The sequence below is a fragment of the Scophthalmus maximus genome, chromosome 18 (genome assembly GCF_022379125.1).
Source record: "Scophthalmus maximus strain ysfricsl-2021 chromosome 18, ASM2237912v1, whole genome shotgun sequence".
Taxonomy (NCBI): Eukaryota; Metazoa; Chordata; class Actinopteri; order Pleuronectiformes; family Scophthalmidae; genus Scophthalmus; species Scophthalmus maximus.
Genome location: NC_061532.1, coordinates 7,885,590 through 7,911,484, shown reverse-complemented (window position 1 = coordinate 7,911,484; position 25,895 = coordinate 7,885,590). Strand labels below are relative to the sequence as shown.

The 25,895-nt window shown below is 44.2% G+C and overlaps 2 protein-coding genes across 5 annotated transcripts in view; both read right to left on the bottom strand.

The window, feature by feature from the left end:
* The window catches only part of evlb (Enah/Vasp-like b), a 37,382-nt gene extending 24,418 nt beyond the window's left edge, over window positions 1-12,964 (bottom strand). For 2 of the 3 annotated variants that reach the window (XM_035616977.2, XM_035616978.2), the window contains exon 1: window positions 2,608-3,373. In XM_035616977.2, the coding sequence (XP_035472870.2) occupies window positions 2,608-2,702 (95 nt within the window). In that variant the 5' untranslated portion in view covers window positions 2,703-3,373. Of the gene's footprint in view, window positions 1-2,607; window positions 3,374-12,533 lie in introns of those variants that run through there. The other variant, XM_035616979.2, reaches the window with a different exon arrangement.
* A 1,380-nt stretch (window positions 12,965-14,344) lies between these two features.
* LOC118289859 (echinoderm microtubule-associated protein-like 1) lies at window positions 14,345-23,926 on the bottom strand. 2 transcript variants are annotated; one of them, XM_035616986.2, is made up of 7 exons: window positions 19,732-20,210; window positions 18,689-18,883; window positions 17,916-18,045; window positions 16,990-17,091; window positions 16,462-16,493; window positions 16,219-16,245; window positions 14,345-15,940 (listed from the first exon to the last, which is right to left on the bottom strand). In XM_035616986.2, exons 1-7 carry the CDS (start codon window positions 19,889-19,891, stop codon window positions 15,663-15,665), a joined length of 924 nt encoding a protein of 307 aa, XP_035472879.1. In that variant the 5' UTR covers window positions 19,892-20,210; the 3' UTR covers window positions 14,345-15,662. The 2 variants fall into 2 exon arrangements, with proteins under 2 accessions (XP_035472879.1, XP_035472878.1); XM_035616985.2 differs by lacking the exon at window positions 19,732-20,210 and adding an exon at window positions 22,851-23,926 and having other exon boundaries at window positions 14,349-15,940.
* Window positions 23,927-25,895: the final 1,969 nt, after the last annotated feature.

Below are 25,895 nucleotides of genomic sequence, written 5' to 3'. Positions count from 1 at the left end.
TATCTAAATATCATCTGATTACATTTACACCTGGTATTAATGTGTCTCCAGTGTCCACATTGAGAGCCGACTGAGATCTGATCGCTCTGTCACATCCTCGTCTCCTTTGCGTGGGTTCAAAAGACAACATTCTAAACTTTTTTGTGGTTAATAGTTGCAGAATTGGCCAAACACATGCTAGTTGCATTATCTATTAGAGTGTATTGAAGTTCCAGCACACAAAGAAAACCATATATCGTTGTGTGGTGGTTATCGTATACCTGAAGGGAAGATTGGCAAGCTAACAGCGTATAGCCTCGTTATACTTACTCTCTCTATGCATTTCTGTGATGTATGTGTATGTGTGCTCTCATAGATCGGCGGGTGCTGGTTGTCATGGTTATCTGGCTATACTGTGGCTAAATCTACCTCGGTCACCATGGAGCCCAGGCTGTCTCTAATAGCCCAGCATCCCGTGCAAAGGTTTTTCCAAGGCGCGTGCCACGCCAGAACCATGTTCAATCTTCAGATTTGTTTTTCCATAATCACAACAGCTCCTCTTTTCTCATCTAATTCCACATCCATCCATCTGACTGTTTCCCTCTCACATGTACAATCCACTCTCTTCCTTTTGCTTAGCTATGCTTTTCTCACCATCCCCCCTCTTTCTCCCCTGGTCTCTTATTTTCTCTCCCTCTCGTTTCATTTCCCTCCACTCCCTTTCTCTTTTTCTGTGTCTCTCTTGGTTTTTTCATTTGTATATCTCCAACCTCTCTTCTTCTTATTCTTAACTCTCACTCCAGCTCGCTGCTTGTTAAAAGGCCTATGCACATGCTGCTGTGTAGCCGTATGCATTTCCTCTTTAAATTGAGCTGAACCAAATTCGACAAAAATCGGCACTGAAATTGATACAGCAGATTGTTTGTGTGTGTGTGTGTGTGTGTGTGTGTGTGTGTGTGTGTGTGCAACAAAATCTCTCTTTGCTTGTAATAGTGTGTATTCATTGCACAAAATCCAATTTTGGAAAATGAATATTGCTTAAGGGCCCGAATTGGTTTTGTGAAAACACATCCTCCATTAAACCTCTTTAATCTCTGTGAAGGCACGCAGGGTTTGTGTGTATAAGTGTGTATGTCCATGTGTGCCTCCCTAATGCGTCCCTCTTGCTGTGAAGAAGCGAAGAGGCGTGAGGCACAGCCTGAATTGTGAGACTGTATTTCTTTTTTTTCATTACACATGCAAACACATCAAACGCTGATATTTGCTGACATTTCCTGATGTTTGCTGATGTGGTAATTTCACAGGAAGCCACTGAGGTGAGGCTGCAGTGGATCGAACCTGATTAATTGTTCATTAGGCTTCAAACACAAACCTTCATCCTGGCCCACAAACCTTGAGTTTAATACAGCTCGTATGAAGTGTATTACACTCAAGATGATGATTTAAAATGTGATAAATGAATAACTCAAATGAAGTGGGCGAGGTCATAGCTCTATTACATTTCCCCCTTCTTTTGTAATACAAATACAAATACTCTGTCTCCCTGTCTGTCCCTGTGTTCTTTTCTTTGTGTTTCTTCCCCATGGAGATGCTGCCTTGCTGTGAACGCCCTCAGACTCCTGTCGCGCCATCAGGGAGCTCGGCCAGGTCGTGATAGTGACACGCTGTAGCCCCATAAAGCTGCTCCAGCCTGGAGCACCGGCCCAAACTTAAAGCTGCTTAGTGGGACACAACTCTGGCTGAGTCCCTTAAAGCTGCACTAATCAGAGCTGTTGAGGAGGAATTGTCAACTATATCGCACAGCAGATTACATGGAAATCTCAAGCTATGTATGCAGAGGTGGATGAAAGGTGATGGATACAAGTACGCATTGCAAAAATAATAATGTGTGCTTCACTGAAGTGGAACGACAGCCATTTTCTTGTGTGGATGTCACAGAGCATCAGGTCTGACTTCTTTGCATGCCTGAATGCAACAGCTCCATCTTGCACAATTACATCTCAACAAGACAAAGAGCAGGGAAGCTGTTGCATATCTGGGCATGCGTCTTTGAGAGCTGTGCAACCATGACGGCAGGCGTCGGCTCTGGACGGAAGGAAACCACCCAGAGCACTTTCTGCGTTGATTGGAGAGGAAGAGCGGCAGAATGAGAAAGAGAGAGATGCGAACACAGAGAACAAAAGAGCCACAGAAGCAGCCAACAAGAGGACTACAGCGGGGCCACAGGTCCCTGGATTGCAAATATAACACAACTGCGGCACTGTCGACCCCTCGGTCCAAACTTGGCAAGCTCCTGCATAGGCCATCAATGCCCTCTGCTTTCCCCAGGAGCTTTACACTTTTCTGCACAGCTAGCTGACATATTAGCATTCAGCCCCATCCCCCTGCAAGGGCAACCAGACGCTCACAGCAGCACTCGTCATACACAGAAACGCTTCATATGCAGCAGCAGCTGGGAATCTGTTGGACTATCATGATGCTCAAGCTATACATTTTGGTGGACCTATAAAGGCACCTGATACTGACAAAACAAGACAGAAACATAAATGGCATTTCATGAATGAGTGATGGATCACTCATCTACTGATGGGTCCATTGTCAACACCTTTCCCGCCCTTGGAAGCTTACCTGACTTTGAACTCAGTGATCTGTGGCTGAGCCCCTGGTTCAGCACAGTAGATCTGGGGGAAGTAAAATCTGTGAGATTGAAGGTTGATGTCCATGGCGACCACACACAGCAGACACACAGGTCAGCCCAGCTCCGTGACTTAAAAATATATGAAAAAAAATGTCTTTATTTGTTGTGTCAGTTGCTTTTGGTTCGTCTTCCTCAATTTCCTTGCTGACACTCCAGTGCAAGCATCCCCAGTCACTTTCACCCCAAATGGTCACAGGGCTACAAAGTGCTACCGCCAGGAAGGCATCTCCCTCCTCTTCATCTCCGCCGTGCACCAAACATTCAATCACCTCCGATGCCTGGCACCGAACAGACACACTAACCTATTTCCCCACTATCAGCCACTGTACACTCAGCAGCTGTGAGAACAAGAACAAAGATGACTCCAAGTAAAGAGATGCCACCTCCCAAAGAACCAGGAGAAACAAAAAAAATTATAATCCCCGTTTTCAGTCACCAATTCATCCCTCAGACGCAGGTGGAGAAGCAAAATTAGCTCAAAAAGGAGAATAAATCTGAACTGTGTAGGAAAGACAGGTTTAAAAAAAAAATGTGAGAGTAGACCTCAGCCACATAGAGAGGAGCCTGAATGGGAGACGAGAGTCCTTTGGTTTTTACGCTTCAGAGACAGAGGAAGGGGGGGAAAGAGAGAGAGAGAGATGGAGATAGAGAGAGATTCCCGGTGCTGTGAGGCGTTGCCCTCGCACTGCCTCTCCTTTCTGTCTCATTGGATTACCCCCCCCCCCATCCCTCCCCTCCATCCCTCCCCTCCCAGCTGTGACAAGAACGATGAGCCGCCGGCCCCGGAGGCTGCTGGTCCTGCCCCTCCTCCTCCTCCTCCATCTCCCCTCTCTCTTCCTCCTCCTCTCCCCGCTTTCCTCTCCAGACTTCAGGATTGGCCGAGGCAAGCATGCGTAACCCCACATGGAGAGAGATGAAGAGGGGCGAGGAGGAGGAGCAACAGATTTTAATTCATCTGATGGCTCCCGTCTTTTCTCAGTTATGATTTGAGGTGGCATGACAGGCTTGGTTGGAGCTGGGGATGCAACACATACACATACACACACACACACACACACACACACACACACACACACACACATACTCTCTCTCTCTCAGTAACGTGTGGCTAAATTGGCTGTGAACACAATGAATACCAACCACACAGTGGTTAAGGATGGTCTACATATATCTGAAAATGGATTTTCATATGCATAAGCTGTAAAATTGAATTCAATAAAATATGTGTGCGATATGGGTCAGGCAAATAGTAGGCAGCCAAATCTGAGTGTGTAATATTCTCTTGCTCCATCCAGATGCATGTAGATTATATGTGATATAAGTGGTGTGTGGCCATATCACTAATCTTCTTGGTAGGTTCCACATCACAGCAGCTTGCCAGTAACCAATAAACCCTTCCAATATTTACTGTACATCCTGCAACGAACCAGGAAAACATCCCATCAGTGGTCTCTTTCTAGTACAGCTCGCCCCCCTCTCATCACCCACATCTGCCCTGCTGTGATTTGCCAGCAGGCAATTTGGTTGATTGGACAAGCGACAGAAGTGTTGGACGACATGGTTTGGACATTGCAATTTGACAGCAATTCAGTGCAGGACACTCTTCTTCTAGCAACGGTGTTTGGCCACAAATCTTTGTGCCAGTGACACTTCAACCTTGTTCCCCAGATATCTGAGTGATATTAGTTAAGAGATTTGTCAGACCATGGAAAAAGTTATCTTCCTCCTCACTTTGCAAATGTCTGCTTGCAGTAGGTTGCATCATGCAGCCTTCTCAAAGGAACGAGGCATCGTTACAGCTCCAGAAATGTAGGACTGAACTCTCATAAACTGAGGCCTGTTAACAAAGTTTAGTGAAACACGTCCAAGCAGCAGAGGTGGACCTGACTTTTAGTCGCTGGTATTGGTAAAGCAAAGAAAATAACAATCAATCCCAATTTTCCATCATACCAAACTGTTAGACTTCCCCGACCTGGGATATGCCCTTTATCTTTTAAACTCCATGTGATAGTTTGTAATGAGGCTCTCAGTTGTGGTTCAAGCTCAAATAACCACAATGACATCACCGCACTTTAAAACTCATAAAAAACAGCCACAGATAAGTTAAACCTCTGTTTTCACAGGGTAGAACAGCAAGCACTTTTTTCCCTTCATAACATTTGTGCTCAAGAGCAAGCAACATACCCGAATGCCCCAAATTCATACATTTTTCTTGTTCAAGTCATAAGCAACTTCACGTAACTGCACGTTGTTAAGAAGGATAGCTTTTGCCACGTGTTAGTATATTGTGGGGTTTTAGCTGCATGGATTTATATGCTACATGAACTATTTTCAGAGGCCAGTGTGTGTGTGTGTGTGTGTGTATCCACACAGATTATACACAGGACGGTAAAATCAATAAATGACAGTCATTCCTAGTGAAACCGCAGCACGCCATGGCCAGCAGCCTTTTCTCTGAAACTCTTTGGTGACTGGGGACACTGACCAAGGCGGACACACAGGACTACATTAATCATTCATCCCTCTTGCTCTTTTATTTTCTGTTGAAGAAGAGAAGGACTTGTTCACGATTTTATTCCAATCGTCACGATGGGGGGAGAGAGTGAGAATGATTTTATGCCAAACAGAGGAGGGAGGGTGCCTGAGTAAGTAGAGTCAGGGTGAAGGGACAGAGGAGCAGACAGATGGACAGACAGGTAGACAGAGTTAAATGCCTGAGTGCGATGGAGATAAGCTGGATGGAGAGAGTGGGAGAAAAAGAGAGAGGAGGGGGGCGGTCAGGCAGAGAGCAATAACGTGGGGGAGGGAAAAAGAAGGAGAGAGTAACATGAAGAACAGGAGGGGGGGAAAGGACGTCCAGCCTCCACTTTCACTTACAGTACACCCATCCCCCATTACTTCCTCTATCCGTCGCAGGTTAGACCTCGGCAGCAGATTGTACGCTAATCCTCAGAGCCACACACCTCTGTTCCCATTGACCATTTAAGGCTTTTCCACCGCAGACACTTTGACCAGTCACAGACGGAGAGGCCCAGGTGTTCCTGACGTCACCCACATGTTAATGAATTGCTGTTTTGAAGCTTTGCATTTTTGGCCATCGCCATCTTGGTTTTTCAAAACTAGAAGTAACCATGTTTGAAGGGGCCTGACTGAGAGCTCATTCGCTGCACGTCCACCTACAACTGCGACCTGCACCCACTGCACAGTATTAGCCGTCAATCACGCAGTATTCACGCCCCAATGCACATAGTGCTTTGTCATCTATTTTACACTAAATTAGACTGCATTTTACAAAATGAACGTCCCTGTTAGGGGGAGGAGTGGCATCAGACTCAGGACAGCTGTGCACACACGTTACTATGAGCTGTGATGCCAAGAGGGTTTTGACTTTCAGCTCCTTTAGGTTGTCAAGACGCAAACACATTGATTCGCTGGGAGCGGCTGGGTTGTCGCTTTTAATAAGCATAATGCAGCATGGACAAACTTTAATTTTGTGACAGTGCGCAAACTGCTCTAACTATATGACAATAAAGCAGAGTCCAAACCAATACAGTTCATATTTGAAGACAGAGATCCCAGACTGCAGAAATGAGCGAGATAATTTCATGTATACTGTTGATATAATGCAGTATATGTTTTGACTGAAGCGGTAGTGCAATAAAAAATTTGTAACTAAAATTATTTTTCTCTGAGTACACTTATGGACAACCCAAAAACAGGGTTTTTTTTATCTCCATTTATAAGCGTAACGGCTTCTAATAATATTAGTTTCTTCTGAGTTAGTAGGCGTCTGCAAACATCTGTGCTGTGACATTATTTGCCTCTCACCTCATTATTCTTATATTCTGTATCAGACCACCACTGAGAATGAAGCTGTCTTGACTCAGCTATGATTTCTACACAGTTGGGTCAGTGGATGTAAACACTGTCAAATTAAAGCGAAGCACTATGACCTCGTTGTCAATGTTTCATTTCTAATCCAGTGTCTCCAGAAGGGAGCACGAAAAAATGTGTCGCTGTCCAAATACATTCAGATTACACTGTATGTTTTTCCAGCTATCCAGTCACATGCTGTTCTGTATAATCCAATCTGACTCTCCGCTCCCTTCATCCTCAAAAACGGCCACAATCCACCTGTATGCAGTCACGCTACACGAGCTGACGTGAAGTTGAGAAAGAAAGGAGATTAAATGAGTGTGAGAGGTGTGACAGAGGGGAGTTTAAAGATGTCTGATGCTTCCTGCCCTCTCAGTTAACTCACACTCGCTCGTCCTCTCAGGCCTGGGGATTGAATTACAGCTGCAAACAAATGCGCGCACACATGCAGTAGCACACACACAAACACAAACACACACACACACACACACACACACACACACACACACACGCACACACCGTCTGACTCACATCAGCCGATCACTTTAATTACACAACACACCAATGGGAGCTAGCAGGAGAGACAGAGGGGGGGGGGGGGGGGGGGGGCGAGCTTACCTCTCTCTCTTACACACACACGCCCGTGTGTAGATCAGCCTCATCGCTCTGCCTCCTGAGGCCTCACTGTGCATAATTGTGACTCACCATCCATTTGTCACCCAGAATGCATTGTGTTATTACACAGATTCAGAACAGAGACCAGACATGTGACCTCACACCTGACACTGGGTGTATCATATTGTGCAATGTGCTTCCCCATTTTGTGTTGTGTATGTCGGACTGCATTATGACAAATGTGGCTGTTGTGACTCACAGATCTGATGTGGCTGCAGCATCAAGCACAGGCACCATGGTACAATCTGTACGCTACAGCGTCTGCAACAAATATATATACACACAAGTCACTGGAGGTCCATTCATTTTCCCTGAGCAAGCAGAGAAACTAAGCGACAAAGTGCCACAGCTTAACGTTCACCTTTTTACTATCACAGATGTTTGTGCATTATGGTTTTGAAACTTGGTTTTACGATTTAGCTCTCGAGTGCAACATGAACGTATAAAATTGATGACGGGCAATAAAGGCATCACAGCTCTGCAGCTATTAGTCGGAGGACTCAACCCTCTGTTTATATACTCGGCTTTTCTACCTGCTTTAAGTCCAGTCTCATTGTTGTTCTGCACTGAGGTGAGAGGGAGGTGGCCAGGGTGGATGATGAGTTTTCGGAGCACAGGACACAGCTAGAGCGTCACATTATCAAAAATAAATAAATGATCATGCTGTGGTATTGTGGTAAAAAAAAATGTGTCACTTAAACTCCTGCAGATAAGATTCACTGTCAACATTTTCCAACTGCAAAATTATCTTTATGTACGCACAACATTAATCCCAGTGAGACAAGGTTTCTTTCTAAAGGTATTTACTACTGTTTGCAAATCAGGCCATTTACATTTGTTAATATTTTTGGCGACGGGACTGAAAGACTGTATGTTTGCATTGATCATTGCCATGTAAATGATCTAACACTATCCACTTAAACTCATGCAAAAGCATAATCAATGATCAGGTAGTCAATATTTGTCAAACATAACACAGGCCACATATCAAACTGATATTATTTAAATCTATATTGGACACTGACATGTTGTCTCTATTTAGGTTGACATTGCTAAGTTGTTATGCAATGTTGTTTGCAGGACCAGACAGAGCGACATTATCACTCAGTTTGATCTCCACTATGTTCACCTGCTATCGCCAACATTGTTCTTTTTACTGTTTGGTGCATGGCAGGTAGCCTATGTTAGCTTTGTCAAAGCTTTTGTATTTAAGAAGCACAAGCAGCTCTATTTCTGCATTTGGAAACAACGCTGATGAGCGCCGTGACAATGAACCAGAAAAGTAAAGTTGCATGCTGTTTATCCAAAACTGTGTCATTGACAAAAGATGCTCAAACGCTGTGTCGATACCTGTGGGTTGGACCCCTTTCACATACACAGTCAAACAGAAATATTCATTATAGCAGGTTTAACTATTCATCAGGTGGTGCTTTAACTTCTTAAAAAGCAGTGCAGTGTTTATCATGACGAGGGAATACGAGATGACTACATCCTCCACAACCTGTGGTTCTGGAGTCTCTGGAACAACACAAGAAAATGCCTCCACTGTAAGGTGGAAACCGGATAAGGACGGTGAAATCAGCAGCGCACACCTGTGAAACTTCAAAGCACACAGCGGTGCTCTGAGAACAATACACTGAGACAGAAATCCGACCGCCGCTGCTCCTCATGACTGTATGCTACATACACCATGATTTATTGTAGGTCAGGCACCAGATGCACTGAATATTGGTTTACAGTGTCAGTGCATCATGTAAATGTTATCCTCTCACACCAGCAACCATCTTCTACCGTTAAACACACCCACGGTGGAATGACACGTTCACTTTGTCACTGCTGCGACTGCGAGCATCAAGGGTTAAACTGACTTCAACTCTGTGAGTTGTGCCCTTGTCCTGCATTACGACAGTGCACAGTCACTATTAATGTTGGTATTCATATGGGTCACACACGTACCACCAACTGCTCCTGTCAATACCCATCAGGCAACAGTGATGATGTCGGATCGATGGAGCCCACACCACACATTCAGAGCATAATGAAACACACGCAAATGGAGGAGGTGGCGTCGGAGGGAGGCCACCGTGTGCCGGTTCAGGCTGCAGGCAGGACCACACATCAATCCTGCTGTCAGACTCCAATGCGAGGCTCAGCCACAAGCCAATGCACAAAGAAATCATTTAGTTACACTTATGCCACTTAGCATGTCACTAACAGCCACACAAGGCTTCACCTAAAAGGACTTAGTCACAGTGCAGTTATTTGCAGCACTGATGGATAGTTAATAAACCCAGAATGACTTCTGTGTGATATGTTGACTTTGCGTTGGGTCGGTCTTGTAAAACAAGTGGCAATAAGAGGCAAACTGCTTGGAAAAGTTTGGGAAAGTAAAACAGTGGATAACGGTACAGAATAACATTCCCCAGTTTAAAGTGGGATTATTGAGAAACAAGAGCCTTATGTCAGAAACTGCATAAAAAAGGAAAAAGAAATATACTTCTGCCTGTATCTGCCTGTAAAAAAACGATTTGTGTTCATCAAGAGTCTGCTGAGTGTATAGTTTAATATGAGCACGTAGCAGTGTCGACTGTATTCTGCACTTAAAGCAGCAACAAAGTGCGTCATCATAAATCCAACAGTTGCCACCGAGTCAGACCAGCAGGTTAACAGTCTATTAATCAATAAGTGGGAGAGAGGGAGAGATGGTGGAGGAAAGGGAACTGGCAGGATGAAATGTTCAGCGTCCAGAAGAGCAATCATGCAAACAGGCTCCATCAAGTCTGGGATCACTCCGTCAACAAAAAATCCCTAACAAGAATCGCAGACCAGCTTTTCCCCCCAGAGAACTGCATCACCGTCCACCTCCCCACAGTCAGAGGTGATTGAAACTCATCTTGACAAATGAGAAACAGAAACAGTGACATGCTACTATTGACTTCCGCTGGCACTGAAAACGACAAATAGCTTTTGATATCAAAACCTACCAAGTATTCATCTTTATTGATTTATTGAAACAAATTTGTACGTTTGCTTGTAGTCAACTTTGTGTGATTGGATTGAATTTTTATATATGTTGAGTTTTATACATACCGCATGCTGATATGAAATCTAAGTGCTAGCAATGAGCTGTGTCCTTTAAAATCACTTCAAACAACTTAGTTTGCCTTGACCTTGACTAATGTATGCTTCTCCTCACAGCACTGAGGTCAACGCTCATTAGATCACAGCACAAAACATCAGTTTGTGTCCCACGGCAGGCACTGCACACACAGACACACACACACACACACACACACACACACACACACGCGCACACACACACACACACACACACACACACACACACACACACACATACATTGTTGGACATTGTTACACACAATCAACAGAACCAGTTTTGCACATTTTAAGTCATGCAAACACTGAGACCGACACCAGCACAAATGCACACAGAAGACCGCACACTGACACTCAGTCACGTCCAGCTGAGCTGCAACAAAGTCTGAAGTGCTGGCTTGTTGTGGTGAGTCACAGTCTATGTTGCCACCTACAGAGCACCTCCGTATAAAGCACCAGGCAGCTCCTCATACATCACAGCTGTGTGTTTAAGCGGCTGTCAGACAAAAACTAAAATAGCAAGTGAGCCAGTGGACGGCTTGTCAGGGTGGTTTCGATCAAAATACAGATTCTCCACAGTCGAACGTCTTTTCAGTGGCTTTGTTTCATGGATCTGTGTAGACTGGATCCACGCAGTTTTAAGCACATCTTGCAGTGACTGTGTTTCAGTGTGTGTTGATGATGGTTTTATTGAGTTTCGTTCCTTCAAAATGCAGTCATATAAAACTACGTAATTACACTGAGCAGTTATAGAGGACACTCAAAAAAAACAGGCTGTTTACATTATAAAAATGTCTTATTGTCTAAAATGTCTCTTCACATAGGAAATAGAGGAGATATTCACAGCTGGACAGATATCATAGTATTGACTGTTATAAAACTATATTGAATGTACATTCAAACTATATTGAATGTAAAAAAAACAATAAATCTCTGGGAGAACATGAAGAACATTCCTGTCTATTTATGAAGCTTAACTCACTGTGACTCACTTTTTTGGCATTTTGTCTAATTCTCTGTGTTCTATACATCAGGCAGCAGTACTAATGTACAAGAAGTAAAAAGGGCCTTGCTCGAGGACACATCAACTCATATAGGAATATGTTGGTATAAAAGAGAGGAGATGGAGCAGTGAGAGTGAGGGGGGTGGTTGACTGGTAAAACATTCACTGTCCTATAGGCCAAATCCCACTCTGACCTTGGGGGGCACGCACACACACACACACACACACACACACACACACACACACATTCTCACACATACTCTCACACAGTTTTCAGTGCCAACAGTGATTAGACTGAGCTCTTAGGCTTCCTCCTGTTCGTGGTGAGCCTGTGCCAGACGCTGGTGCCCCACCCACTCTGTGCGTCAGCAGGCTCGGAGCTGATTGGCTGTAGCGCTGGGCCCTGCCAGCAACATCTCCACCGATAGGCTCCCGCAGGCAGTCAGTCAACCCGCTGCTTGCAATCCCTGAGACGGCTGCGTCTGGATGCTGGTAATGAATACTCGCAGCCGATTGGACCACAGCTGGGAAGGTTTGTGTGTGTGTGTGTGTGTGTGTGTGTGTGTGTGTGTGTGTGTGTGTGAGAGCGTGCACGATCGTTCAGCTTAACCAGTGTGCACGCACGCACGCACGCGCAGGGGTGTGTTGAAAGTAATAAACACATGTGATTCCTTGTTGTTTATTTAAAATCCAATGATCAGATCTCTTTCGCAATCAAGTATCACGATGCTTTGACCAATTAGTATGTAGCGTGGTTACCATGACAACACCTCCTCTCTGCAGACCAACTCCACGTGACACCGCACAGAGTGAGCTGGAGTCAGAGATGTTAGCTGGTTTCACATCAAAGACTGATACTGTACTGATACTGTACTGATGTTATTGTTCATGTACAAGCCGCTCGTCACAGACCTCTATGTCGTGTCGGCCCACAGGTGAGCTGCCGGTCAATAAGAGCACATGTTCCTGGGATGCACCTTTTGTGCTGCCGTGACACACATCGCAGGCCTCTGAATGAGACTGCGCCAGTTAAACGACCAGTATGTCTGTTAATGGGATGTTTTGGGGCTTATCTCGCTTATATCCTTTAATATGCCCCCAGAAAATGCGCAGTGCAATCACATCAGCGCAATCTCTGCGCTTTTTATTCTGCAGCGAAAGAGCAAACGCATGCTGCTGCTTACCTCATCCTCCCCTCCTGTGCGTTTGAATGAGATGCCCTTGAGTTCAGTTCCAGTAAAAAAAATAATTAGTAACAATAATAAAAAAAGAAACGATCCAGATCCAGCAGCAGCAGCAGCTCTGGTTGTTCTAATAAAAACAGCGATGCTGCCAGCGCAGCCTGCAGCCGGCTGGATGGGCAGATGTTGAGGGTGGGAAAAAAGGCGACAGGGTGTGGAGAGAATGCTACACGGATGGCCACAGTTTTCAGGGTCTGTCCTCTTAGGAAAATAAATAGTTGCTCTCCGGTGCTCGTCGGGCGGCTGGTGGTTCGGTTGAAGCCATATCAGAGAGCAGCACGCCGCTGTCCGAGGGACGGGGAGCCGGGCGGAGTGTGTGACAGCGGCTTGAGAGGTGCCATCTTTTCCTCACTTCAACCACTGGGAGGCTGGATGGAGAGAGGGAGAGAGAGAGAGAGAGAGAGAGAGAGGGAGAGAGAGAGAGAGAGAGAGAGGGAGAGAGAGAGAGACGGCTGGTTTTGCTGCACGGTAGCGCCCTCAGTCTGGTGATACATGCAGCTACCGTGCAGGACAGGCAGATATGAAAAACAAACGCACACAAATGTATTACAATATATAAATAAATATATAAAAGTTTGTCGAAAAAATAAATGGAGTAATAAAACACATAGTGTTCGAAAATAATCAGACTTACTTGACTCAACTTCAGACCAACAAAGAGTTTCAAAGGAATATCAGTGATGTGATTGTGTATTAAATAACATGATTAAGAAAAACAGTCTTTAAGACACTGTAAAGATTGTATTACATTATTGTATAGTGTGTGTTTGTGTGTGTGTGTGTGTGTGTGTGTGTGTGTGTGTGTGTGTGTGTGTGTGTTTTCTATCTGATAAATAACTCCAAGGCAAATATTCCATGACAAACGTGTACTGTTTCCATAATATGTGAACCTACTGAGTTTATATCAGACCTGTTTTACCTCCTTCTTTGTCATCACTTTTTAATTTTGTGTTTTGATTTCTGGGATACTCTCTTCTTAACTCCCTCAGTGATGGATCAGACTGATGGTCGCGCGCATGCAACATTCCTACACACTGTTGTACAGAATAACAACCTGGTTTATAATGACAGAATGTATGTGGCACACACACCCAGGCACACACCTGTCAGCAGGCCGACCAGCTATAACATCTGTCTCTGCATCTGCATCAGCCAGCTGCTGTTTCCTCGCATGGACTCAGTTGAAACTCCACTCAGGACCTGAGTGGAGTTGAGCTCTCTCCTCCTTGTGGGTTCATCATACAGAGTCTCAAAATCCACCTGAGGTTTTCTCTAAATGTAAAGTGTTTGAGATTGCGCAGTTACAGATTTGTGTCCTTGCGTCACAGCTTTTAAGACTGAGGCCAATCTTCTAAATGTTGTACTATAGTGGTTTTACATAAGGATAGATTGGATGTCATGGAAGTCTAATGTGATCTTCTTGCTTCTTGTTGGCTGTGTTAAAAGCTGACAACATACAAAACCACAACCAAGAAGATGTCAAAAACTCAACTACAAATACAAGCTTGTGCTGTATAATCATTGAACTCCAACTCTGCAGCAGTTCCTCCTTCTTACCAGCAGAGGTCCTCCTAATTTCCAAAGAGCACAAGAATTTCCTCCGAGGACACGATCTGAGCTCATACTGGCATCACATTGGCATTGTGATCATGAAAAAAAAGTTAAACTTTTGTTTTGACAGAACTTCTATTTTACTTAGTTTTTCCTGAGCCTCTGTTAATAACCACATGGTGTTACAGTCTCACTGTTACTGCGTCCAAGCTTTGGGTCTATATATTTATCTCCACAGGAGGGCGCTGAAGACGTGCACACAACGCTCACTCACTTTCTCACGCCTCACACAGGTTTATGAAAGGTCACGGTGATAGATATGACTGCTATAATATCTCCAAACAAGGCTGAAACTGTTCCTGAATGGTCAGTTTTTTATGGCTTTTCACCTGCTGTGAGTTCGAAATGTGTATCACTGCACCAACACCAGAACCTGCGGCAGTAGTGCTGAGGAACCACAAGAAGCCGCAACAATAATTTGATGCACCTTAACATAAAGTCAGCTGTTGACCTGAGCTTTATTTCCTCTAAATATCCACTTGTGAAGTATTACTCACGGAGTTAGAGTGGAAAATGAACAGCTCCAGTATTTGCCATGTCTTCATTGGACTGTTTCTCCAGCTGAAAAGGTCATGGCACACGGTGTGATTTTCAGCAGTTTCCCGCTCATCAAAGCGTTTATTGTCCATTTGTGCCCTGCAGACACTTTTTCGAAAGACCGTTCCCATTGTCAAGAGAAGTGCTTCATCATCAGACGAAGATGACGAGGGGCTGTTATGCCAGGATTTTACAATTAGTCAAGATGCTTTCTTCAGTTTAACAGGCACCAGTTACAACCCAAACCCTTCACATACTGTACACACACACTTATAGTGTAGACACAGTGAAGAAGAGGCGTCCCCACTTGTGATCAGAACACAGCTGTTTATTGTTTTAGTTTTTTTCCTGAACTAGGAGCCTTTTTGGCTGAGTATTAGCTAACCTGGAACATGGACTACAAAACTGGAAACATCACAGCAAACAGGCAGGGAGACGGACTGAGAAGCACACACACTCCGACATCAAACGCAGTTCCCCTCTATACACACCACACAGTCGGTGCTCAGAGACGACTACAGACACACATCCCTACGGGGGGGGAGTGACGACTTGACAAAGCTTGAGCACATTAACAGTTAACATGGGCTTTCACTAAAAAACAGGATGCAGGTACTAGCGTGTGAGAAGTGGATCAATACTTCTACGCTGTCGTCGTTAAAAGCATGAAAGCGTTCACACTATCGTTAAGATAAATATTCATATATATATTGATTAATGCCATAAAACACTGGACTGACTATGGAAATGTTGTGAAATGCTGTAAGTGCTTGTGTTGCACGAACCCAAATGCAACAAAGTCAGGAAGACTACAGTGGAAGAAAGTCTTTACTTGCAGTTTCTGCTCCAGTGGCTGACTGAAGCTTTGAGTTAATAATTAGTTTAGGGCAGAGTTGTAGCGAATCTATCTCTTATCCGCTTGTCTCAGTAACAAATCTGAAAGTACTGGCTGGGTGACTTGATGGGGCTCTTGTAGCTGGACGTGTCGTGCTGCGTGTGCTGGCTGCTTGTGGTTTTCTGCAGGTTCAAGGTCAAGGACGGGGTGGACCTCCTCGTCTCCAGCTTGCCGCCCCCCCTCGCCCGAGGGTTGCTGGAGGCCGCGGCAGCGGGTCCGCCGTTGGCAGGCACCGCAGGCGCAGACTTGCCACTCTCAGAAGACCCAGTCTTTCTTGTGTGGGGGCTCAGATAGATCTGCATAGTCACTAAGTGAAGTGGTGAAATGAGGTGAGGGGGGCGAGCGAGCAGACGGGAGGGGGAGGTTTGAGGGCGGACAGTGTGGGTGTTCGAAGAGATGGGGTTAGAAAAATAAAAAATAAGGGGGCAAGGGGCGAGGGAGGGGCACACAAGTCATGGTGAGATGTGACCAACATGAGGGATGAGCATAAAAATAACAACTCAAAAACAAAGAACTCAATTTTGCATGAAATTATAGATGTAAAGCATCACTCAAGTATTTATTGCTGTCAGGGGCGAAGCCTACCTTTGCAGTGTGTGACACGTCTTGTCCCTGCATCAAAATAAAAGAGAGGTGAGATTAATTTACATGTGACAAACAACACAGCTGTCGTGTTGTGTTAGTCTTTTTGCTTTTGCATGGAGTTATCTCTCCTTTACAGAGGCCTGGTCAGCAGCTGTTTCATATTCCTGTTATGAGGCTGAATGCTGCCAGATACAGAAAAAGAAAAAACCCAACTGCAGGGAACCAGGGAAAGTGTTCTCTTACCTACACTTACTGCAGCCTCCTCGGACTTGCTCCTATTGTCGTGAGAAAGAGAATGAAACCGAGATTTGGTGATACAAAAAGAGACACTCAGTAAATCTGAAAAGGATTTGGAAAGAAAAGACACACGGTGTTGGAACAGGGTTGAAAGCATCAGTTTCAGTTTGACTGAACAGTCGAAGGAGGCGTCGGCCTTGAGACTGTAACCTTCCTCTGTGGTATGAAGTGTTTTCACAAACAGCGGGATGTTGGGGTTTGGAAATAATCTTTGATTTGTTTTGAGAGATTCGATTGCAACTTGATCAGCCAGGAATAACTGAGCTGCCCCAAAAATCAATGGAAAATGGCTCAGGGCGTGTTTGCAGCAACAGAAAGAGGAGAGGGACGGATTGGAAGACAGAAGCAGCGAGGCTCAATTCTGAAAGAGCAACAAGATAACAGCAAAGAAGAGGCAGTTTTTCTTTTAATGGGACGTCTAAGTGTCATGCATGGAAGATAAGAAATGCAAGTAGAAGAAGAGGAGCATCTCACCCTTCCTGGGCCTTCCTATGTGTTGAGGCTGCAGAGGTGGGCCGTGATTTGGCAGTCTTACACGGGCTGTCCTTCACACTGCCTGCTGCACTGCTCACACCACTGGAGGGAAGGGAACAATACTGTAAGACCAAATAGTGTGTGTGTGTGTGTGTGTGTGTGTGTGTGTATCAAGATCAGATTAAAAAGGGGAGAGGAGAGGAAAACATGAAATTGTGGGAGAAAATTAACCAGTGTTGCTAATGATGACTGAAGGTGATGGTGATGGTGATGATGATGCGTCTCACTTCCTCTGAATACTGAACGGAGATTCTTTAGTGAATGGAGATTTGACTCTCTCTCTGCAATTATATCAGCGTCTCCCAGATACGGCAGCAGCATTTACTGTAGGTGCCACAGGGAGAAGCTCTCACGCTCTCTGACCATTACCATTATCTAATGGCAGCTACATTTGGAAGGTAATTGAGAGGAGAAGAGCAGTGCAGGAAAGGCTTCACGGCTTCATTGCTTTGAAATAAAGCCAAGTGTTGTAATAATCATTGAGGGTCCATGCGCAGCGTCTCTTGGATAATGTGTCTTTTCACATGAGATGATGAGAACTGGGGCAGGAGAAGCCGTGGGCTTCATGGTGAGCTTCTCCCCCAGAACAGTTTGATGTTAATACTGTAGCTTCCCCTGAGTGTGTCAGAGATGAGAGTAATGCCACAATCACATCACCATCACCAATTTTAACCTTTTTTGCTTGACTGTACAAGCACCAATGAAGATCACTTCACAGCTTTCTCTCAGCAGAAAAGTGTCAAATCTACTGAAAAAAGCAAAAAAACCTGATCGACTTTTAAGAGTCGACCTGAGACTGTCTCAGGAGATCACATCACACACGTCACAGTCTGCTGCTTGCACGCTGAGCAGTTGCCTGTTTTTACCTGCGGGGAGGCGTCGGGCTGTAGTTCCTGGCTGTGGCGCTGGAGGGCAGCGTGGAGCTCTTCTTCAGGGAGGCAGAACTCGGTGTCACCATGGGCGGCCTGGAGGGCAGAGCCAGAGACACTGGCCGGGCTGTTGGAACACACACACACACACACACATGGGTGAGGTATGTGTGTTTGTTAATGGTGTCCAAAGGGATGTGATTACATGGTTTATTTACATTTATATTCTTTATTTCTCATGTTAAATTTGCAGTGATTGTTGTGATTGCTATGTTGGGTGTCTGCACAAATGAAATAATTGAAGAACATTTCTGGATTTCACTCCAGATATTTGTCTCTTAGCATATAAAGTAGGGTTCAAAAGACTCCTCGTTTTTAATATATCATAGCGCAAACGATTGTTCAAAAAAGAAAAGAAAATAATGGGCAGGTTCAAACATAATGCAAACAACCGTCTGTCGCAGCCCTGAAAAGTAAAGATCCTCTAGATAAAAAAAATATATATATCAACGTTTCTGCAGAAAAAAAAATATAATAACAACCTAAAATAATTTCTTGTTTCTATATTTAGGCCCTAAAGTCACATCATGTCGGTCAGATGATGATACAGTGACAACCACTGTATATGTGATTATCCAGTATCGCTAAGTTAAATTGCTCTCAGTCAGGTTTTAGGTGCATTTGCAAAACAATGAGCAACTAATTCTTCTCCACCAGGTCTCCAGAATAAAAGCAGCTGTCCTCATCGAAATACACTGATCTTTGTTCACCTTTGGCACCAGGTGCTCTCCTGCCAGCAGTGGTCCCAGCGGCCTGGTGCTCCTCGGAGATGTTGAGCCTCTTGAGGACGTCAGCCAGAGCCATCTTCAACAGCTGGATTTCATCTTCCTGCATCTGCATCCTGTGCTCCAGGTAGGTCAGCCGGTCGGCCACATCCAGGCCACTGGCTGCTGAGCTGCGGTCATCTGAAGGAACAACAGAAAACAGGATGTGTAAGACAGACAGACGGACACAGTAGATACAGTAGGTAGATAGATAGATGGATGAGATTGAATTGATAGATAGATAGATAGATAGGATTGCGTGACATGTTTGAGCCAGGACAAAGCTTTTCAATGACATTACATAACTGGTGACAGGGTAAAATATAGTACCAGCCCAATCTGAGGCATCCATCCACTGGAAATATTTCAATTTGCAGATTTCACAGAGCAAAAACAAAGATCAATCACAGAGCAACAGTCAGGAAGGACCTCGTTAACGGACTGATGCTTCAGAGGGAGAGAAGGACGCCAAGAAAGAAATGAATATGCTACTGAATCGATCGTAATCACAAAACAGTTTGGCGAGAGAAAATCTTGAGGGTGGAAAAAAAGAAGCTATCTCCCTACCTCAAAGTAAGAAAAATGCTCTTTAGCTGTCTCCTCTATCAAAAGAAACCTGTGAGATAACGCCGAGGTGTTATCTGCTGGGTGAAATTCTACCACGAAGGCTCTTGTGGCAACGAGATAAAAATATAATCATGGCAAGGAATAAGCTCTTTAATAAAATTCTGTTCATGCCTACGAGGCAAAAATCGGGCTAATGAGGTCACAGCACAGCTGGACACAGCAGATCATCCACAGTGTCGTCGCACAGCAGCATGTAAACAAAGGCGCACATGAAAAACACTTTAGCTGTTGGTAGCGTGCACACACACACACACACACACACACACACACACACATGCAAATGCACGCACAGACACACACACAAGTTTCTCATTCGATCAACTTGTTACCAATAGCATTAACAACAGATCAGAGGTGGATACCATGGGAGGCACTGGACACTGATGAAGGGTCGGGGGGCCTCTGCTGGCCGGCTGGGCCTTCCTCCCCTGCCCCGGGCTTCTTCCTCCTCTTCCTCTCCTCTCGGGAGCACACTTTCTTCCCCCCTCTGGCTCCGCTCCGATAGCTTGGCTCTCCCTCCATCTGATTTTGATCCACTGGCCAGTGTCCACTAAGATCTCATTTCCTTTGCTGCGCTTATGGCTCGCACACGTGCACAGATACACGGTCTGACAGATCAGCCGCTCTGGTGTTTAGTCCATCTCCGTCCCACAGCATCCAGTCATCTGCCGCAGGAGATGAGGTGACTGATGATTTGATCCTCTCACATTTCCTCGGTGGTCGCCTGTATCACTTTGGGACGCAGTGATGTGTATAAGCCCTTTTGCTCTGTGTGTGTGTGTCATGTATAAAGGTGGGGGTGGGGCTGATCATGCTTAAAAACTCTGCAGTTGTCCGATTCAGACTAAATTGTGCAAGTGTGTGTGTGTGTGTGTGTGTGTGTGTGTGTGTGTGTGTGTGCCGACTATGATGATAATCCCTTAGACTGATCCTCTTTGACCCCGCCTCCACACATAAGTCCAATGTCACTAGGAGACACAGGGAGGAAACAGCAGCAACAAACCTGAAATATGGACCGTTCTTGTGATGTACTGATGTACAGACACACAATGAAGGGTCATTCACAGTAAAATAATAAGATTGCTCAATATTCACTGTTGACGCAGAATTAACGCTAAGGCTTAAAACACACACTGACAGAGAAATTAGATACATAAGAAGTGCAGTGGTGCTGAAGAATTATTTCCCTGCAAGTTTTCTACTAAAATTAATCCTTGTCTTTTTTTTGCTTGAACAAAAATATCGATTCCCAACCACAGGTACCTTTACAACAGGGGCCACTTCATCTGCATAAAAAACCTACAGCATCGATGGTTAGCTGGAAATAATGGATGAATGGTTAAAGTAAATGTACAAAAGTGACGGATAAACAATGGAAGTGGCTAAAAAGTAAAGGATTAACAGCTTAAAGAGCTAAAAATAAATAGTTTAAAGATTAGAGATGATCTAAAATATGAATGAATTGTGAAATAATTAACTTAAAGCGACGGTTAAACAGTTGGTTCAAAGGTCATTCCCATCCATATGCGTACTCAACTACAGAGGAAGGAAGTCGTGTTTCTCAGGACCAGGGGTCAAATAAACATACCATCATCCTAAATGACACTAAACAGATACTTAAAAAGCATTGTAAATGACCAGTGCTACAATCGAGTTAAAGTATTATTCTCATACACAAAATGAAGTAATACAAAATGTGCAAAAAAAACATTCAATAACACAGCAGGAGTTCAGACGACTGTGCAGTGTCAAGTGCTGCTGGTTGAATAGTTAAAAGGTTGATAAAAGCAATTACGCTCCATGATTGAAATCAATGGCTGAACGTAAGAATGGATAAATGGTGAAACAAGACCTATTATGAGAAAAAAAAATATTGTAAAAGCCGTTATTCTGTCCACCTTTATGTCACAAAAATAGACTTTAGTGTCCATGAAGTCTCAGAATGTGCTGTAAAATGCATGTTCTCCACTGTTAAAATTGATTTCCTCCCAGCAGCGATGATCTGCTGTGGGCAAAGACTTCCAGTGAAATCATTCCAGCGTGCAGCCAGCCGTAATCGGTCTCTCGTGGAGAGTTGTGACTGTGTAGGCCTGTGATTTTTCTCTGTGTCTCCTCTTGTCCCGGCCACGACATCATCCTCGTGCCACCTCCATACACCCCATATGGGATTGGGATTAGAATAGCACATAATCCCACTGCTGTAAAAGGGAATTAGCAGCCCAAAGCTCAATCGCTGCACCAACTCAGCTCTTACAAAGGAAAGGCAGGCTCCCTGGATACCTTTCATGCAAATATGAGCACGCACACACACATGCACACACACGCATTAAGTCTATTTCCATGCCTGTGACTCACATTCACACACATGCACAGAGTCAGCAAAATGGCAACGGTCTCAAAATTCACATGCCTGTTAGGCTGTTACACATTTTATCAAAATGAAAATACATTGAAGGCATCACTGCAGGAGTGTTTTAATCTCTGCTCACAGATGGTGTTCCTTGAATGAAGACGGCATCTGTCTGCTCATATCTGCACTCTGACAACACCAGCCACACACTCACGGGCCACGTGTGCACACTTATTAGTCCACCGATACTAATATCCCCGAGGGGACGGGGCACTTCCCTCAGTCTCCTCCGACCAGGCATATTCCACAACACCCACAGATTGACGGCGTGGCAGGTGATACATTGGACAGGTATGCAAGACATGGTGTTTAATTTAACCAGCCAATCAGCAGCGAAGGGCAGATGGATTTTTCACTCCTTGTGACTTTCGTGATCCCAATCAAAACAGATTTTTTTCAATAAATTTACCGCTCCCGGGTTTCTCGTAGGGTGTGAGTAACACGTCCCGGGTTAACTCTACCCAGAGGGAGATTTGTTCATGTAAAATTGCCACACACACACACACACACCATCTTCTGTGAGACACACCTCTTATGTCATTCGAGTCTCGGAGTCAAAGGGGTCCCCTCTTTTATGTTCAACTCATTCAAGTAAAAATCACATAGATTAGTTAATTTCAGTTGGCGAGTGGTAGATTAAGTTGTTGCTTTTTTCTGATGACAAAGCAGAAGTAACAGGAACAAATTTGTTGAAACACACAAACCTGCCCAAACCATACATGTATGTACTGTACACCCAGTCTGTGATAAATAACAGGAAGTTCATGCAGTACAGATGCATTTAATTCACTTTAAAGGGTCGGTTCGATTCTATTTCACTTGCCATTAATTAGTAACCGACGGTTAGTTTGTGTTTGATTTGCACGGGTTTGAAGATACACATCTCAAAATGAAAATGAAATGTTTTAAATGTAACTTATCATTGCCTTGAGCACCACTCACTTAATCAAACAAACTTGTATTCACCTCTGCAATACAGCCAAATGAGGAAATGTAAAAACAAAAAAAAAATACAGGAAACTAAAGTTCGTGGCTACATAAAACAAGAGGTAACGTCATATGGTTTTCTACCTGTCATGAAGTCGGTGTCCGGAGCCAGCAGTGAGTCGCTGTTGTAGCTCTCCTTCAGTGAGGGCCTCCTCAGCAGGTCGTGGCCAGTCTCCTCCATCCCCAGACCCTGGTCCACCAGCTCCTCCATGAGTGCGTCCCCCTCTGCTGCGCCTGCTGCCATGACCCTGACGGAGTGTGTCCGGGTACTCCTCCGTGCTCACTGCTGGGATAATTCACCTTCCCATAAACCACCGGTGGCCACCACCTCTCGTTGTCCCTCCCTCCCTGTCCCCCGCTGTGCACAGAGAGGGTGATGTCACTCAGAAGACAGATTAAGGGACCTGGTAAGCCATCTGAAGCTCAAGGGAGGACAAGACTATAAGAGAGTAGGAAACTGTGGTGTGTCCTTGTGTGTGTATGTGTGTGTCTGGTGCACATGGATGGACAATGAGAAAATGGGCCCCTGGGTATATAATAAATGCAGACAATGCAATTTCTTGTCTTTTTTAATTTTTTCTATTGTTTCCATTTTGTTCCTCATTTTGTTCATTTTGCACCAGTGTGATTAATTTGTTTCTCCTTTTAATAGTTTTTTGTATCTCTTTGGTCACCCTGCTTCCCCATTTTATCCTTCCCTGTCTGTTTAAGGTCATTTCATCTCTCTGTGGTCATTCGGTGTTTCTTTGTAGTTCTTTTGAGTATCTTTGTGGTCAATTTTGTGTCCCTTTGTGGTTGCTTTGCACCTCGAGCTAGTGTAACTGAGCTCTTTCACATTCAGACAAGAAATATCAACATTCACTTTACACAGAGGCTGTGGCCCCGGGGGGGTCCGGAGGTCAGGACCTCTCAGGCCTCTGTGTCTGAGGATGGTGTACAACCCCAGCTAGTACAGCATCTGGACAATGGTCAGGGCGGCCTCAGACAGGGAAAACGCTTTCACATTAAAGACCTAAAAATAACTTGCTGAAGGAGAAGTTGCATAACTACTGTCAGCCAACGAGCAGCTCCTGCTTCAAGGAGAGCAACGAGTAACAATTACCGACCTGCGTGAGCTAAGAAAACACACACACATACACTCCTGACACACAAAAAACCCCCGACACAGCAGGGTGGGACCATGCAATTTGCTGTTGCACACAAAGTTGCAGCCAAGCACACAATTACACCCCCCCAGAAGAGCTTACATCGGGCTACCATCCGGTGTGGCCGGCCCTGGTGTACTGGAAGGATGATGAGATCCAGAGATTAGGGAGCAGAACTTGATTAATTACAGTCATCATGAGGACAATAAGCCGGACGTGGTAATTAGACCAACAGAGAAAGACAACGGGAGCAGATGAAGAGCCAGTTAGGTGATTGTGTCGGGGTCTCCCCCGGTGTAAGCTGGGTTTCTGTCTATTTGGCATTCGCTGGACTGATTCTTTCTCCAACAGATGCTCCTTTCTGCTGATCCCTCTTCTTTGTGGGGAAGTTGATTTTTCCCCACGATGTAAAAAAGATAATAATTTGCTTTTCACTCCACTTTTTACTGACGTTTCACAAAATCTTAAATCTTCTAATAAAAGATGGTAAAACATTGCTGACCATAGTCAGTGATTTATGTAAATATTATATGCTGTATGTTAACTTGAAAAAATAAAACTTTCTGTTCATTTCTGTTCTCATTTGTCATGTTTTTTCTTTTTTTTGTGTCCTTGCATCATACTTACTGATCTGTCAGTTTGCATTTCAGGGAAATGCTAGGGGGGATGTATTTGGTGTAAATGTATGTGTAAGAAAAACATATGTATATGTCTTTCTGTGTAGGGTTGATTTTCCCAGTATTACAGCCACAGTGCACTACAGTACACTTTGATGTCGCTACTACAATCAATTATCATAATGAATTATCATACTTAAGATATAATTATGTTTGTATCAATGCAACTATGACAGGACACAATATGCCATTAAATAGAAATGATACAGTAGCAGAAATTAACTCTTTTTTTAAAAGGATGATGCAAGAGTATAAATACTTATGGTGTATTATATAATTTGCTGTCTTGATGATATTGCATTAGTTTGCTTGTCGTCTTTTATGTTCTGTATTCTTATTTCTATTTGTCCACTTTGTGAAGCAAAAATAACTGATGTTATGAAAGGTGCTATATTAAAAAAAGTTATTATTATTACTAATATATACCTTGAACATAAACTTGAATTTAGATTACACACCTGTACTAGTCTACATAGATTTTCTTTGTGTGTGTATATATATAATTCTTATTCTCAGTATCCACCTGCACAATTCCAATGAAGCACCTTGCCAATACAAGACAACATGCAGTGTACTGCATACTAGACTTGAATTGACAATGGATTGATATTTTACCAGGCATTACCATCGTTTCTATTTATGTTCTAGTTTAAAAACACTCTATAAGTTCCTTATAAAGTATATATAAAGGTGAGTACATGCAGCCTATAGTGTTGGAGCACACAGGGGGACCCGAGAGGCCTGAGGTCCGCTGATGTCCTGCGGTGTGTGCGTGCTTGACATTCCTAATGGCCTGCGGCCTGAACGAGGGATAAAGGCCGCAGACAGATAATGACTCTGCTGACGGAGGAGACGTAGAGAGAGGGACACATGGGAATGGGGCGGGAGGCCGTTCAAATCTCCCTCCTATCGTCATAGAATTAACAGATGATCAGCTAGTATATGTTGTTATTATTATTATTACTACATATAGATGCAGGGGTCACAGAGTGTCTGACCTGACCCCTGCATACTGACTCACTGCTGACCTCGTGTGGAGACTGTACTGCTTAACGGCTGATTACAAAAGGGGCTTCATAGATTTCCTTTATAAACGTGCAGGGAGAAAAGTGTTTGTTTAATAGGGTGTAATATCATATATAATAAAACGTTAGTTGATAGATACAGTTACGTTAGATGGCCCTGGAAAGGAAAATGAAACCTGCTGGTGGATGGGATTTAAAGTGAAAAAGATGATCTTTGAAAATACTCAAGATGTTAATGGAACAAGCCTACGGGTCACTGTGGCTCATTAAAGCAACAATTGA

Coding starts and splice junctions, on each gene's coding strand:
- LOC118289859 (XM_035616985.2), bottom strand. CDS start 23,010: ATGGCAGCAGGCGCAGCAGAGGGGGACGCACTCATGGAGGAGCTGGTG. Junction 18,884..22,850: donor GGACACCGACTTCATGACAG/GTAGAAAACCAT, acceptor TTGTTCCTTCAG/ATGACCGCAGCTCAGCAGCC. Junction 16,246..16,461: donor GGAGGCTGCAGTAAGTGTAG/GTAAGAGAACAC, acceptor ATTTTGATGCAG/GGACAAGACGTGTCACACAC.